The sequence below is a fragment of the Camelus dromedarius genome, chromosome 6 (assembly GCF_036321535.1).
Source record: "Camelus dromedarius isolate mCamDro1 chromosome 6, mCamDro1.pat, whole genome shotgun sequence".
Lineage (NCBI taxonomy): Eukaryota > Metazoa > Chordata > Mammalia > Artiodactyla > Camelidae > Camelus > Camelus dromedarius.
This window is the reverse complement of record NC_087441.1, coordinates 28,249,226-28,266,495: the sequence shown is the minus strand read 5'-3', so window position 1 is coordinate 28,266,495 and position 17,270 is coordinate 28,249,226. Positions and strand designations below refer to the sequence as shown.

The 17,270-nt window shown below is 35.2% G+C and overlaps 1 protein-coding gene across 2 annotated transcripts in view; it reads right to left on the bottom strand.

Annotated features, from left to right (window-relative positions):
- Positions 1-17,270, bottom strand: part of MED23 (mediator complex subunit 23) — a 38,929-nt gene that overhangs the window by 6,186 nt on the left and 15,473 nt on the right. For both annotated transcript variants that reach the window (XM_010988663.3, XM_010988664.3), the window contains 14 exons: positions 16,513-16,713; positions 14,823-14,966; positions 13,590-13,735; positions 12,311-12,556; positions 10,571-10,713; positions 9,291-9,465; positions 8,455-8,618; positions 6,160-6,284; positions 4,935-5,140; positions 4,666-4,846; positions 3,531-3,701; positions 2,882-3,098; positions 1,105-1,341; positions 13-178 (listed from right to left, as the gene is read on the bottom strand). In XM_010988663.3, coding sequence (XP_010986965.1) covers positions 13-178; positions 1,105-1,341; positions 2,882-3,098; positions 3,531-3,701; positions 4,666-4,846; positions 4,935-5,140; positions 6,160-6,284; positions 8,455-8,618; positions 9,291-9,465; positions 10,571-10,713; positions 12,311-12,556; positions 13,590-13,735; positions 14,823-14,966; positions 16,513-16,713 — 2,522 coding nt within the window. The remainder of the gene's footprint in view (positions 1-12; positions 179-1,104; positions 1,342-2,881; positions 3,099-3,530; positions 3,702-4,665; positions 4,847-4,934; positions 5,141-6,159; positions 6,285-8,454; positions 8,619-9,290; positions 9,466-10,570; positions 10,714-12,310; positions 12,557-13,589; positions 13,736-14,822; positions 14,967-16,512; positions 16,714-17,270) is intronic.

Here is a 17,270-nt window from a genome sequence, read left to right as displayed (position 1 = left end):
CAGGATACACACCTTTTTAGGACAACATTGAGAAGAGCATTTCCAACATCTTGGCCTGAAACAGCCAAGGCCATGAGCTCCACACAAGTAACATGCAGTGCGTGGGCAGCAGGATTGGGAAACTCATTGAATCTCCAGTCACAGTTTGGAAATGGACCAGGAGATTTGCCAGCCATCGGTGCAGATGATTAAAGCAATAACTATCTGATTACCTTGAGATTTATGGCTCACATTTGTATAGTGCTTTACAGTTTTCAAGATGTTTCACATGTAAACATCTCATCTGATTATCAGTTTATCTGATAATGAGCCTCCAAGTGACTTATCAGAGAGTTTAAGAGACAAATAATACAAACCAAATACAAATAAGTTTGACGTGACTGAAATGTATCAATAGTAACCATGTGATCAACCCTAGGTATAAACGGTTGCTCTTATTGAAGTGTTACAACTGTGACATGACAGCTGTGGACGCAACCACAGTATCCCCAGGCTCTCTCGACCTATTTAATAACTAAAGGATAGTTAATAAGAAAATTAGTTTACAATGAGTAGTTCTTTTACTTCAGGAAATAATTCCTTTGTGTAGGAAAATAAATCATGCCCATTCATGTAAAATTGCTCTATCTAGTAAATAGTGGCATGGTGTGTAGACTTATTAAGTACAGTGTGCTAATAACTTAAAATGAAATAAAAGAAATAAAAATACCAATATAGAATCTTTTTCACTAAAAAAAGGAAAATTTCTATTAATGTTTTTTAAAAAATTCAAGGATTTATTTAAAGCAACAAAAGTCTATGTTCTCCAGGGGCAAAGAGATGCAGAAAATAGTGCATTTGTTTAGGAATAGGATTTTTTCTTGGAAATGAATCTCTTCTCTAAGGTCTTTATTAAAATATAAATTTTAATAAAGTAAATTTCTGCCTATCTGGAATAATGCTGCTAATTTTAAGATTTCAAAACCTTTTTACAGAAGTAAAATTAAAAAAAAAATCTTGAAAAAACTGAAGTTTTGGAATATATAAAAAGCTACTATATGTTCTCGTAAATCACTATACAGTTATTTTTGAAGAGTCTGAAAAAAATCACAATTAAAAGGATATTATCTACAAGTCTGCCAATCAATTTGCAATAGTAGGTGTCATCTGGGACCCAGGGATTGTCTTCTCGTGCATTCATAGCACATTTCAGGTAAGTGTCACTTAGACACCAGCCCTGTGGTCGATTATCCTTGAGCGACCCAATGATCGCATGGACAAGTTTTCGTTTGAGACTTTCACGATTTCTCAGGTGCATTTCATAATAGTGCAGAGTATTATACAAATAAGTCACTGGACGATCTGCCAAGAAGAAAACAGATCATTACAATGTTTATCTGGTTAGTAACAACTGTGAAAATCTAATCTTCTATTTCCAAGATTACCAAAAAACACAGTTCAGAAGATTATGAAACTATTTCTCATATTGGACAGCTGCATACAATGTATATTTTTATTCTAGGACAAGGCAGAAAGCTTCTACCAATATACACAGCTTATACTGAGGAATATTCATAATATTCTAAGGTAGTGCAATTCCACTTCTAGAAAGTTATCCTGCAAAAATGACATATGCGCAAGGAATGTGGCTACAGCCCTGTTTATACTAGCAAGAGATTAGAACAGCCTAGATGGTGAAAAACAGGGAACTGGTCAAGTCACTTATGACATGTATGAAGCAGCTCTGGCTGTACTGATACAAAATAATCAATCTTTATACATTATAAAGGTAAAAAAAAAGTAAGGTGCAGAACAATATGTCTATTACATAAATATCTGTAAAAAAAAATACCAACCCCAGAATACCTAAGGTAGGATACACAAGAAACTAGTAACAGTGATTGCCTACAGAGAAAGAAAGTGGCTCGCTGGAGGACAGGGATGGGACTAACTACTTTCACTGCATTCTGTTCTGTCCCAATCCAAAAGAAAAACGTTTTTAAAGGAATGTTCCCTCAAACTTCATTCCTGTTCTGTAGTGCTAAAATGCAAACCAGGCTTAACGCTTTAAAGCTGTCTTTGATTTCTTTCTTTTCATATTCTCCCCATAACTGGTCAGTCAAGCCCAATTCCTGCTTCCTTGACTATCTGTCCCTTCTTTCTCATTTTCCATGCCATCATACTTGTCTAGATGTCAATCATATACCCAACCATTTTGACCTAAGTCTTTGAAATGGCTTCCTCCTTCCAAGACATGCTGCCTACTACAACTGGATTTATCTCTCTAAAAAATGCTTCCATGGCATGATTTTACTCAATAACTTCTAGTTAACTCTCGATTATCTGCAGGTTATAATCAGAACTTCTCAGCCTGGCATTTAAGGTGATCTACCATCAGGTACACTACACGAATCCTCAATTTAGCCCAGTGAGGCATTTGTTTTCAAAATGCCTTGTTTTTAACACCTCCATGATTCTCCCAAAGGACTCCTTTTGCTTAGTATTCTCTCTTTTCCTTTACGTTCATACAAATCAAATACATCATGGTTCAAATCCTTTTCATTCAAGAAGGCTGCCATGATCCATTTAGTCCACAGGACCATCAGTCTGTTCTAAATTCATACGTTTCTCCTTCTGTACAGATTTGGTAATTAATCACACAATATATAAAATAAGGCATCTCTTGCATGTTACTTTTTTCTTTGCTATGATCTACCTATTGACATTTTTATGTCATCTATTTCATACTTCATGACATCATCACATAGCACTTCCCTTCAAAACACGTTTATTAAAAATTACTAAAATAAAACCTTTAGAACCACTGTTACCCAAATGGTCACGTCCAGCCTACTTTTGTTTATAGAGCTATTATATGGAATTAAAATTTGAAAAAACTCACCATGAAATTTATATAAGCCTCCCAGGTGATCTAGTAGAGTCTCCAACGATTTGGATACTGGGAGCAACTCTAAAAACCTGTGGATTACTATATCAAACACTGGAAGGAATCGGAGACACACATTCCCAAAATAGATGGGCAGATAGGGGGACTGGATCTGCACAGGAGGATCGACCTGCTCCGCCAGGCCCTCAAAATAGAGCTTCTCCGGATATTTCTGTGGAAGTGAGGAAGTGGTAAATGTTTAGGGCATCTTTTTTTTATTTTCTTAAAAAAAGAGCTACATAAACATGCCATTTTTCAAAGAATATGAAACTGTGTTTTCCCCAGCAATGCAATGAAATCTAGAATCCTTTACTTGACAAAAATCTCTATTATCCCAAAGATACACCAAAAGAGATTTACATACAAAAGAATTTATAACTTTTTATTTTGTATTGTAAAATCCATGGCTACTAAAACTGTAGTTTCAATTTGTTCTTGACATTAGAGATAGTCTAGAATCCCGAGGAAGTTTAGAGAGCTAATTCGTTTCTATATAGACAGAGAGAAAAAAGCAGAGGTACAGAGAAAACAGCCAAGTCAATTAGCCAAACACCTAAGTATGGCCTTACAAAGGATTGACCGAAGCACTAATTTGCATCAGTACCTTGTGGTAGTTCATGTGCTTGGTGTGCCAGTCATTCTGTAGCCAGTGCTCTGGGGAATTTTCCTTCACAAAGTCACTTACTCGATTTCTAAAATCATTTGGTTTGAGCAACAGCAACTGGATTATGAAATAACAAACCTGGGCTTCATTCCCTTCATGACTACGCATGGCCTTTGGAGAAGAACAGAAACATTATATGAAAATGCTCAACCCATACAAAAGCAAGGCTCGAAGGAGTCTAAATTTGAGACTCTAAATTGGAATACAGTAAAATCTCATTATTGGAATTTCATTATGTGTCTAGTCTAACCCCAAAACAACTGTTCAAATGTTCCCCAAACATATCTGACCCTTTCTTGCCTATTTTTGGCTTTCACCTGAGATACCCATCTTTATTTTTTGAAATTTAACCCATCATTCAAGATCCATCACCTAGGTGGATGTGATCTCTCATTGCTGCCTGGCAATATTTTTCCTACATCTCTAACTTATCCTTTTATTTTACTGATTTATAGACTTACCTTAGTTCCCCTACTAGACTATGACATTTATATCTATGCTTTACAGGTAAGAGACTAATGTTAACCAATTAAGCCCCCCAAATATCACCAATATAGTATTTTAAAAAATGTAGCATTTTCCAGCCTGGCTCAGTGCTTAAAATTTGGACAGAAACAGATATCAAAGTCAGGAATAAAAAACACAGGGTGATACTGGGTGGCTATAAGAAACACTCAGTTATGACTACGGCTACCAAAGTGTACAGAAATGGTTACCAGCACTCTGTAAAGAAATTCAGTGACTTTTTACTATTTCCTGCTTCTGGCTGGAGCCTCTGAGAATCAGCTCAGAGCATCACAAGGCCAGGACCACATCTGTCTTATTTACTTCTGTACCTTCTGTGTATACAACATAGTGATATTTAATACAAACTTACTGAATAAATGAATAAAGAAATTGAGGAATCTCTAGTTCTTTACGGAACAGACAGCAATGCTCGATTTATAGTATAAATTAATTAAATCCTTAGAAACAATACAGAGTAGATCAGCACAAGATCCAGCAGTCATGCACAATGAGCCAAAAGAAAATGGGACTGTTTGCATAGAAATCTGTTAAGCAAGTGCATTCTTACCAGGCAGAGAATTAATCTGTCCAGTGTAACAATGTTGTACTTCCATACCATGTCATTAAGAATTTCAATGCATTTATTCAGTTGCTGACCCCCAGCTGATGTAGAGAACTCATATACCAGGAAGTCCGCAAAGGTTCTCACGTGGACTACCAAGGCCCTGGCTCCAATTCTCTCCAAAACTCTGAAGAGAAGAGAGTCAAAAATAAATTATATTGCTGTGTGGTATAATAGATTGCCAAATGGAATGCAGATTTAGGTTTCTGGCTTACCTGTAGCCAATCTGATTAATATGATCTGTTTCCAGGAGCATTTTCCAGAGAAGACAAAGGAAGAGAGGCGGAGAGCTTTGCATAGAAAAGTAGGTAATGATGTCATTTTCATTGGTCATTGACTTCCACTTCCTATACTCCTCCTCCACGTTTTTTTTCAGATTAAAACGACTTTCCTGAGGCACATTGTTTTGTTTAAAGAATGCCTAAAAGGAAGACCAGAAGTTTATTTCAATGATTGTAGTAAAAAGGGCACTGCTTTCAGTCAGGAAGCCAGTTCCGGGCTTGACTCTGACACTAATATATTCTAGGTGACCTCAAGCAACTCAGTAATCAAGGCCAGAATTTCTATACTGGGAAAATACTAGATTATCTATAAGATTCCATTCCTAGGTTTCCTAAAAAGAAATTCAAACAAGCTTGAATTCAAACTTTCTTCAATCATCTGTTGATACTTCTGCTCATCTTTGGTGGGCAGGGGGAGAAATGTATGTACCCTCTGGTTACATATTTTAGTCTCTATGAGGAAAATCCATTATACAAATCCAGTGATTCTTAGAGTGTGGTCCCCAGACCATCAATTATCAGCATTACCTGGCACTTGTAAGAAATGCAAATTCTTGGACCCCATCCCAGACCTACTGAATCAGAAGTTTCTGCAGCTGGGGCCCAGCAATCTGTAGCTAAACAAGCCCTCTGGGTGATTTTGATAAGTTTGAGAATTACTGTGCTAGCTCTATTAGAAGTTATGAAAAAGTTGTTCATTATGCCTAAGATTTTTTTCTGAAAATTAGAAGACAGATGAGGTTTTCCTTTCTCCATATTATAAAAGCCAACTTCACAGGATTTCTCTCTGTGTGATTTAAAAAAAAAAAAAGTCAATGTACATATGTGTATTCTGTGAAGCTCCATTAAACTGCATTTCTCCCCACTCCAGTTCATGAGAGAGAGAATTTTTCAGGTAACATGTTAATTCTCTTAAGATTCTAAAACTGTTAACTAATAAGATGAAGCCATAATAATTAAAATTTTAGAAACATACCCAGTTCTAGAATAAGACAAAGAATAACTCAAGAGATTTTAGAAGCAATAGCAAAGTTTTTTAAAAAAAGAAATAAAAGCTAATTTTCTTTGGATGTCACCAAAACGCTCTAGAATTACACTGTAAATGGGAAGAATGGTTTTATATACTGTATATTCAATATGCAATTCAAGACCAAATTACCTGCAGTGGGCCTGGAAAACAACTAAGAGTGTGCGAAGCCCAATTATGAGGAGTAAAACTCATGATGGTCTGAAGTATGTCTTTACACCAAGTTCCCTGAATTGAATCAGAGCCTGTAAAAAAATCTAAACATAAACAAACAGATGTAACCCAGGTATGAGAGATCATGGCCACAATTCATAAGTGATATCACAGAGAAGGTCACAAATATATACACTCAGAGAATTTCATGGCTCTGCATTCATTGCTTTACTAGTTATAGTCAACTTAGGACCTAAATTCTTTAGTTTATGAATGATTTACATTAGTAAATATGAACATAACTACTGAAGAGACTGCAAAAGACATCTGGAATCTTTTTCTTTTTCTTTTTTTTATAAGATTACAGAGTACCAATGATGCAATACTGGTACAGGCCACCAGAGTGTTCATTCATTCACTCTGATAATGAGGTACAGCACTCACTTTACTGAGCCAAGGAAACAGAATTAAGAAAGAACCACAGATATCTTTTCTGGTGGTTGAAACAGCTACTATAACTCTCTAAATCAAAGAGGTTTACTTATGTAAAATGAGACAGTTTACATTAATAAATTTGAGGTTGCTAAACACATTAACTATTTCTTTAAAACAGTAGATCTCAAAGTGTGGTCTGCAGATTCTGTGGGTATCCAACATCCTTTTGTAGATTCAATGAGATCAAAGCTGTTAAAACAATAATACTAAGATATCACTGGCCTTTTTACTATGTTGGTATGTGCACTGATGGTGCAAAAGCAATGGTGGGTAAAACTACTGGCCATTAAAACAAATCAAACAGTGGCACCAAACTACTAATAGCTATTGCAATTCTCACCATCACACACTTGGAGTATGAAAAAAAAAGCGCCAGTTTCACTTCAGAATATCCTTGATAAGACACAGGAAAAAGGATTATTTTTCTCAGCCCTTAAGTACACCGATTTTTAATATTCTGTGCAATAAAATGGAAGTATGCAAAAGGTTTTCTAGCTATAATACCAAAGCATGATGGGTATCTTGAGGAGAAACACTTGTGTGATTGAGTATTGTGTCAAATCAGCTCTTTTTTTCATGAAATTCCAATTTCACTTGAAAGAACATCTGACAGAAAACTACAGTTATCCAGATCTGGGCATTAAGCAGACATTTTCTTGAAAATTAGCAAAGACAGCCTGTCACTTCAAGAACACATGACTGCATCATTTTACCATTTGAACTTTTGAGTGAAAATTAGAAATTTGGAAACTTAAATCCTCTACCACAAGCCTAATCGTTTTCTAATACTTAAAGACTTTTTCTAATGAAATTTGTAGTGAGATTACAAAATGTAATTTTCTATACTGTATGATGAAGTATGTCAACATTTACAAGATCTATATAACTCATTAAACCAATGTTTTCCAAAAAACAATTTCATGAAGTTATAAAATATGTATGAATACAAAACCATAAAAGGTACAAAACAGACCAACAAACTATAATGTAGGAGTAGAGACTTCACTGATAGGACTTTAGATTCCACACTGCAATTAACATTTCAGAAACTATCAATTTTCCAGTTTTGTATAACATCAAAGAATATTTAAATTGGCTAAAAAAGCTATTAAAATACTCTTCCCCTTTCCAACTTCATATCTGTGTGAGGCCATACTTTCTTTACCTACTTCTGCTAAAATAACATTTGCAATAGAAGAAATGTAGAAGCAAATATGAGAATTCAGCAATGTTCCTTTATATCAGACATTAAGGAAAGATGCAAAAAATGTAAAACAATGGCACCTCTTCTCACTAAAGTTTTGTTTTGGAAAACAGGGTTTATTTTTCATAAAAAGCACATCATTTATGTTAACGTAACAGGTTTATTACTGTTATTTTTAAATGAATCAAACATTTAAAAAACTTTTACTTTAATATGTAACAAAGTAAATATCATAGATATAATCTATATAAAGAAAATCATTGGAAATTTCAATAATTTTTTTAAGAGTAAAAGTAAAGTCCTGAGACCAAAAAGCTCAAGAATCATGACTTTAAAATGTTGTCAGATGACTGAAAACTGATGTTCAACTTAAAATGATTGCACACAGAAGAACTCAAATTAATGACTGAAATGGTGAAGCTACCAAGAAGAATAGCGAAGATATCAGAAGAGCTGGTTTTCTGGGAACAAGTGAGAAGTATCTTTTCAGTGTGTTATCCCCTTAGCAGTCAGCAGTGGCACAGCACACTCTAGCTCATGTGTTTTTGTTGGTGGTAGCTGTATGTTCACGGTACCTGTTACGTGAGTTGCTCTAGCTAAGGTCAGTATCAAGGCGCGGTTGAGTTCTTCTGATTCCGCTGAGAGCACCGTTTTGGGGTCGCTAAGGAAGCGTGTAAACTGCGGCTGCACCTCCGAGCTACCTAATGCTGTTATAAGCCTGAGTGCAGTGCTCTCAACACTGAAAGGAGGGAGAACAAAAAGAATCATGAAGAAGTTAAGTTGCACATAATATCTCAGAATTACAGAATTAAATCTAATCCTTGGTTAATCACAATGGGAAAATATGCAAACTATAAATTTCCCTTCCTCGATTAAAAAAAAAAAAGAACTCATCTTTTGTGTGAGAATGAGTTTTGCTTAATTTGTTTTAAGGACCCGAGGTGTCAAATTATACAGCAAAAACCATCTGACAATTTTACACATTTGAAAAAAGATAGCTTATAGTGTGTAGGACTGAAAATTTTCACTTGGATATACAGCATTTCAAAAATTACATTTAAAAAAAATCTGAAATGTATTTTCACTTAGAGCAAAATCAAAATGACATGATAAATTAACCATAATCTGAAATATATAAATCTAGTATAGTAAGGGGCTAAGTTAGAATATAACGTCAAAGGCCTCAGAAGTATGTGTTCTCAGTCCAGAGATCCCCAGGCAAGGACTCAACTATTACAATAGGTTTCTACTTAAAAAGCTGGACTCTACTTCTATTTTGGAGTAAAATACTCCAGAAGCAGAGGAGTTTTATGACAAGTGAATACAAATATTACAAGGCAGAGAATTAGGTTCCCCATCTCTAACAAAGTTTCTAATAAATCCAAGGAAAGACAGTCTGTAATGAGCTCACCAGAGATGGAGCTGGTTCTGGTTTGTTTGTGCAACTGCAGCCAAAGTATGAAGGTGACTCAGGAGCTGAACTCTGTAATGAGGCTGAATGTGGTGCATTCGGTAGCTGAACATCTCAAGAAGGGTGTGCAAGATTCCCCAGGCATGAGACTTGAAAACAGTTGGCAGAAGCTGACCTGGAGGAACAAGACAGTTTAAAGCACCAATTAGTAAGAGCTATACATTAATAGATATTTGAAGAAAAGTCACATCGATTAAAGTCCAGGCAAAAATTTGATCATGAACACACACACATACATACATACACACACACAGATACATATGCACACATATATAGACAGATTTTCCAAATTTTCTCCATAATTTCTATTTTAATTGTAAGAAGAAAATCTGGATCCTAATTAGAGTGCCAAATTTGCTTTTTTCTCTGGAATTTGACAAATGATACTCAAGTTCATCTGGAAAAATAAAATAAGAGCCATGATATGGGAAAAAAATTACTCTAACCTTCTTTACTTATTTATTTAGTTATCTTGAAAATTATTTTTATAAAGTTAATGTTCCCAGCCTTTTGAAGCATGGGGATCACTGTTTAATATACAAATTGCATCATACCTGCTTTATTACCTCCCCCTGCTAAGAAAGTTTTATTTGACTTTGAATTATCTGGGAAGAGTAACCATGGTTACTTAAAATTAAAGTTATACTGTATCGGTAAAAAGTCAGAATTACCATAAGTCAGAAAAGCACTTCCATATTAGGAAGCATCTATTATTTAGAACTACATAACAACGAAGACACATTATAAACTATCGTCTGCAATATAGAAAAACTCCTTTGCTATCGCCAGTCAGACTTAGTACTCATTGCTTTCCCAGGGGCAACTCAGCAAAGGAGGCAAATGGGACTGTGGGTTTTTACATGAGTACAGAGACCATGTCTGTCCTGTTCACTGAATCCCAAGCACCTAGCCTGATACCCACCCCTCCCTCTTTTCATTTTACCATAACTTTACCTAAAAAAAATGCAACCCACTCCCTGAATCCTCTGTGGGTCCTTTTTGCTTAATTTTTCTTTTTGCTTTACTTTCCTCTCTAAGACTTATTGCCTGACATATTCCATATTTCATCTATTTATCTTTTTGTCTGTCTTCCTCATTAGCAGGTAATCTCTACGATGGCAGTAACTTCTGAACACTGCTGTATCCCTAGCAATTAGAAAAGTGCATGTCCAACTAATGAAAGGGTTAATGGTTATAAACACCAGAAACTCCTGTCTTACTGATAAATCCTTTGATGCCCAAAGACTCTATTTCCATATAGACCAATAAACGGCTGTAAGTTTCCACTAGGGCCGGAGCCAAGGCCACACTGGACTTTGCATGAGCAAGTTTTATCACTCTGGTAGCAATGCTGTGGATAAGGCTAAGAAAAAACAAAAAGGAAAGAAAATAAAAATCCGTATTTTTGACATAAATACAAGGATTACTCTACTTACAGAGAATTTGGTACAAATCTGAGCTTAAATACACGAAGTGAATCAGCTCTGTTTTAGCCATTTAGGTTGTGCAGGACGCACAGCAGTGACGCACTGTACAGCTTGAGACTGATGCTGGTTTCCAGGTGCTCTCAACATGCATCAGGACCCCTCTGCTCACAGAACAGCAAAATTTTGGGACAACTCACAAGAACGTGCTTGAATGGTTTTAGTCTTTTTTTCTTTTTCAAATATGTTAAATAAAACCATTAAAGAGATTATTTAACTTTTGCTACAGAATTACTTAGTAAGTCACTGCTAAGACCCAAATGTTAGGTTCTAACAGGGCTTTCCTCAGTTTCGTCACATATGCCAGTAAAGTGCATGTTTAACTCCATCACAATGTTTACCATTTGAAAAATAGCATGGATTTTCTAGAACCAATACCCCACCTGGAGGCTCACACAGGCATTCTTTTTGACTATGCAGTGTTCAACGTTTTAGCCAATATTTAACAGCTGAAAGTCTAGAAATAAAAGTCTGGATCTCTAGCCCGTCCCCCAAAACTCAGACAAATTAGCTACACTACTGTGCATTCGCACATTACAGAAATTAGCCAAAAGGGCAGCACCGTGCGTTGAGCCCCACACACTTCAGTCAGCCTCAGGCCCCGCTAACCATACAAATTCCATGCACACTGTAATCTGACTCGCCTTCGCATAGCACCAGCCTCGCTCATTCATATTACAGGCCTGGCTTGAACTTGAGGTTCTAGACTCACACCCAACACAGCCTTTTCTGTCTTTTAGAAACCATAATGTCAATTCTAAAAGCGCCCCTATCCAGAAGCAATATAGGACCAGTGTTACAGCTCTGGCATCGCGGGACGCAGCAATTCTACTTCTGGCGAATTATTTAATAAAAATGAAATCATGGATAGATGCAAGATAGCCAGACAATCTTCATGGCCATCTTTATAACACTGAGACGTTGCAAATAACCTCAGTGTTCAACAATGTGGAACTGGCTAGATAATCATATATAGCCACACAAAAGACTTCTTTGTACTAATTAAAATAGATGTTTCTGAAGAGCACTGAATCTAAGATGTTAACATAGATAAATATATAAATAAAAAGATGTTTAATATATTACCATGAAAAAAAGGTGGTTATAAAATAGTATTGTAGCTAAGGACACATTTTGTAAAACCAAACCAAAAAGCCCCTATAAATTCATATATTTATACATAGAAAAAAGTTTCAGAACGTGTGTGTGTGTGTGTGTGTGTGTGTGTGTATGTATATATATACACAATTTTACAACACTTACTTCTCACGGAGGGACTATATCAATTATTTTCTTTGGATTTATTTGTCTATCCTAGAATACCTATAAATAAACGATATCATTTTTGTAATAAGATAAACCTAAATTAAAAAAAATGTACTTGACCATAAAATACACACACAATCATCAAATCAAGTCTATACTACACTGATATCAATTCCCTGACATCAGGCCAAATAAAGAGAAAGAACATACCTCATTTTGGCATGAACCGTCAGTGAATCCAGGAGGTTCATCGGTAAGGGAGTAATAGATCCTGAAGCCAAACAGCTCGTTCCAGGAAGAGGTATCCTCATAATTCCATTTCCATAAATAGTTTCCACCAGAGCTCCCATGGGTAATGTAAAACATTCTGAATTTGTAGAGTATGCATTACAGAGCAGGGCGATCTTATAGTCATTCATCTGTAAACTCTTATTTCTAAGACTCTGCTGTAGGAACCTAAAATTTCAAGTTCCATAAACAGAAAAAAATGCAAATAATTTCCAGAAAGGTAACTGCACTGTAAGACAGTTTAATTTCATGAAACTATATATTAATACTATCTTTATTCCTATAGGTATTATAGTTTCTGCCCAAAATAGAGTGTTAACACATATAAAAGTTTGAGAAGCATTTCAGAAAGAACTTAAGTAAGTATAAGTTAACAATTAATGGCTATTTAACCATTAAGTATGTACTACATACATGTACAGCATTAAGATTCAGATGATGAAGAAATAACTCACAGATTCATGAACTAGGCTTCTATTATCTATTTGCTTAAGTACACACTAAATCTTCACTACAGATATCGCTAAGAAGAGATAGTTTAGAGGTGTCTCATAAAACGAAAGCCAAATAAAGCGTGAAGTCTGACTACCCTACAGTCTTCTATGATGAGATCTGGCAGTCCACTTCAGAAGTTCTAGGTGGGAAGTTCACCTATTCCTAATACTCCTGACTGAAACCCAGTCCTATCCAAAAAAGGGAATCTTCTTTGAGTAATCACAGCTTTGGAAATGATGTGAGGGAGCAAGCCAGCCAGATCAGCTCAATCAATCCTGGCAGCCCAGGGAGTGAATGACATCTCAGTCAGATCATGCGCAAATCCCAAATACTTAAGAAATTCTGAAACATTTTCACACACTTTTGGAAATTAAGTATTTTAACTGAAGTAAAACATGTAAAAGCAAAGATTAGACCTGAAAATTTTAAAAAAAAGTATATATATATACACACATATATATATGTGTGTATATATATATGTACGTATGTATCTCCACGTACTAATAAACAGGATTGGTTAATCTTCTAGTTGTTTTCTGATGCTGGTATTGATCAGTTTCTCTTGGTTATGACATACACATTAACTATTTACCCTTACCTCTAGTGGGTGTGGGAAGATTTACATACTTTACATAAATAGACCAATATTAGTTTATACCATACTGTTTATTAAATTTAAAAAAACAGTCAAGCTAAAGTAACTTACTCATGATGAAGCTTTAGGGAATGAGGTATTGGAATCTGTAGCTTGGAGTTGTCATTTTGGGCTTTTCTATTGAGGTGAATCCAAATGCAGGTCATTGCAAAGGCATGAGTTGACTGGGGTTTGTTAATGTCGGGAACTGGGATAAACTAAAAAACAACAATTTGCATGTTATAAGAAAGAGAAGAATTAACTAGTTATATGTATTTTAGTAATCATTTCTGATATATCTTTTTTTAAAATATCCTGTATTCAAATATTCAACTCCAATTGTTCTTTGACTATTCAACAACATAAATCAGAAGGTCTAACAACTATCAAATATTGAAACTATTGCAAGATTGTTCTCACTTGCCAAGAAAATAACAGAAATCCACAGGTGCTTAGTCAAGCTTTTCCTACTGCCACAAAGCATTCACAATCATTAAATTTTTATTCTTTAAAAATTAAATGCAGCATTATGAAATCTTATTGAATATGGTAAATATGAATACAGAATTTTCTAAAAGTCACATATATGCTTTTCAAAAACATAAAATTTAAGAAATATGCAATCTAAATGAGTAGCACCAAACATATTGTACATTGATGGGTGAAATGACATGGATATCTGGAATTTGCTTTAAAATTGTCCAGCATTAACAAAAAACGAGGAAGAAAGATGAAGTAAGAATATTTATTGGTGATGGGTACATGGGAGTTTATTTTCTATTTACTCTACATTTTTTGTGCATTTTAAAATTTCCATAATAAAATGTCTCTAAAAAATGTCAATCATCAATATATACCATATTTTATTCAAACACCTTGAATAATAAAACATTAGGAGGACACACTCAACTAGCAAACAACCAAAAAAAGATACTAACAGATACTGATGTTATTTGATCATTCAACACGTATAGATTAAAAACAGTTTCATGCTTTTTAAAATTATAAACCTCCTTAGAATGTATTGAAATAGTTTGCCATATTAGATACTCAATTGTGTTTTAAGATAAACTTCAGAAATAATCTAGTTCAATTTCTTCATTTTACATATGAGTAAACTAATGTCAAGAGAGACAATGTCCATCCCATGATCACAAAACTGGGGAAAGAACCAGGCTTCCAGCTTCCAAGTTCATGGTTCTTTTCACAAAACCACAGTAAAACCCTTAAACATAAATTGGACATAATTCTAATCATATTCTAATCACATTCTAATCACACTGTTAACTATTTAACCAAACTTACTTCTTTTTCTGGGTACAGAAGGTCAAAGAGCTTCATGACAGGAAGAAAATCAGCAAGTGCATTTTTCTGAATACTTCCAGAAATGAATTGCAAGAGAACCCACATCAGATGATCTCTGCCTTTAATCAGTCCTCGCCCTGCTAACTGTAAAAGATCTTTAAATACACATCTACACAGCCAGTTAAAGAAACAGATATATTAAAGTTTAAAGAAAAAAAAGAGAGAGAGAGAAACCATGCTCTCAGAAAGTTAGCATCAAATTTTGGCATTTACTAATTACTTAGCCTCTACTCAAGGCACACCAAGTAAAGCCTTTTAAATTATTTTAATATTATGTATGTTTTCTCCTTGACCTCCAAAACAACTATGCATATCAAAAGTTAAATGTTTTAGAACATAATTAAGTTGATTATGTGTGCAAGTTTAATATGGGAATATTAAAAATATCTCATCAAAACACATACCGAAAGGATTAATTTTTTTTTTATATTTTTACTTCTCAGGGACTGGTTATCAAAAATGCTTTTCCTGGTTTCCTGTAGATTATAACATAAATTAGTGATAGTGATGGGGCTGGTGGTAAGTGGTGGTTGAAAGGATTTTAACAACTCTTCTGAAAGAATTTTCCCCAAATAATCCAGGCTGCAGAGATGGTATAGACAAAACAACACTTATTTTACTGCCTTTCAGTGTGTCTAAAGTCCTATGCCTAAAACCAACCCTCCCCATGAAATTACTCTTCCACTTGGATTCCCTGTTTTGGATTCATTGTCCTACTCTTTCATTCACTGCCAAAGTAGAAAGCAGTGAGTGATCCTAGACTCCTGGTCTGTCACCTACTGTCACCAAGTCCTACTCATCCCTCAGCATACCTGGTTTCTGGCTCCTCCTCTCCGTCCTGGTTTAGGCCTGCAGCATCTCTCACCCAGATCACTGCAGTAGTTCCCTTACTAGCTTCCTTGATTCTGATTTTGGCTCCATCCATCTCTACTTCACTGTCTTCCTGTATATCGTCATTAACAGTAATTTTTCCAACTCGTATATGATGATGTCATTCTCTTCCTCATTTGCCTCTCAAAGTAAATTTAACTCCTTAGAACAAACACGTGGCCATATAAAGTTCTCCACGCCTGGTCCTGCCTTTCTGCTTTCCTCATCTCACCAATACTTTCCCCTTTATATTTTTCTTTCCAGTTATCACACATTTCTGTCCCTTTCCAAATGATGATCTTACTTCTGTGGAAATACATTCTATCCTTTCCTCTTGGCAAATTTCTACTTATCTTTCAAATACTAGTTTCAAGACTTGTTGATAAAGCCACTCCTGATGTCTTTATAGGCACTATTCTCTTTCATTTCTATTGCAAGGAAACATGCTTCCATTACGTGAAATATTACATTATAATCAAATTATTTATATCTGTATCTTCCCACTAGTAAGGAGCTCTTTGAGGGTACTATACTAAGGCATTTTCATTTTGTATCCCCTGGTCCCTGCACTGTGAATATGTAAAATGAATAACTGAAACCAGTTTTCACAGTGACAAGAAAGTGAAAAGTTAAGAAACCATAAAAGCACTGAACAAAACAGAAATCAGAGCTTGGAACTTCTGTTCACTAGGCAATGTCTATGCCAGTCTAAAACATAATCAACAGGAAAGGTGGCTCTGACAAAGAGTTTGGCACTTACCTTCTGATGAAGAGAAAGGACCATATGTGGAAAACTTGCAAACTGGAAAAGCACAAAGAAAATGAGCTGACTCGAGAGATGCTGCCACAGCAGTTGGCTTGTTCCCCCATCATCAAACTTCTCCTCGGTCTCGGATCGCTCCATGGCGTAAACCACCAGATCCACCAACTGGTCCTCCAGCACAGGGCAGCGCTGTTTGTGCTGTAGGGCAGAGATTAAATACAGTATTCCAAAAGCCTCCCGGTTAGTTTCAGAAGTTACCAGTTAATGGGCATTAATTGTAACAAGAGGCTGAGAAGCATGGAATGAAGTTGAACTTAGAAAGTTAAGGTTAGATTTAGTCTATTAAAGCTGCATCATGTTACATTATCATAGAGGATGAGTTTCATAAAAAATTATTTTTCAGGTCTCACACAAAACAGATTTCCCATTAACTTTTGACTTTATACTATAGACATCATTGTTCCAATTTGACAAAGGGAACTACATGGTAGAAACTTTTGTTATTTTTTTTTGAAAAAAGATAATGTAAAAAGCATATGAAATGGAGCTTAGAGTATTGATTTTGCAATCTAATTAAAAATATAAAAATCCTGGATTTCCAGGAATCAAATATTGTGACAGGAGAGCAGACAAAGCAGTGCGTGAATCTATTCATTTAAGAGTAATCTCCACAAGTCTACACTAACTTTATATACAGAGGTATATCTAAATAAATGCCAGATTACTCAATGTCTATTTTTCAATATGTGGTATTG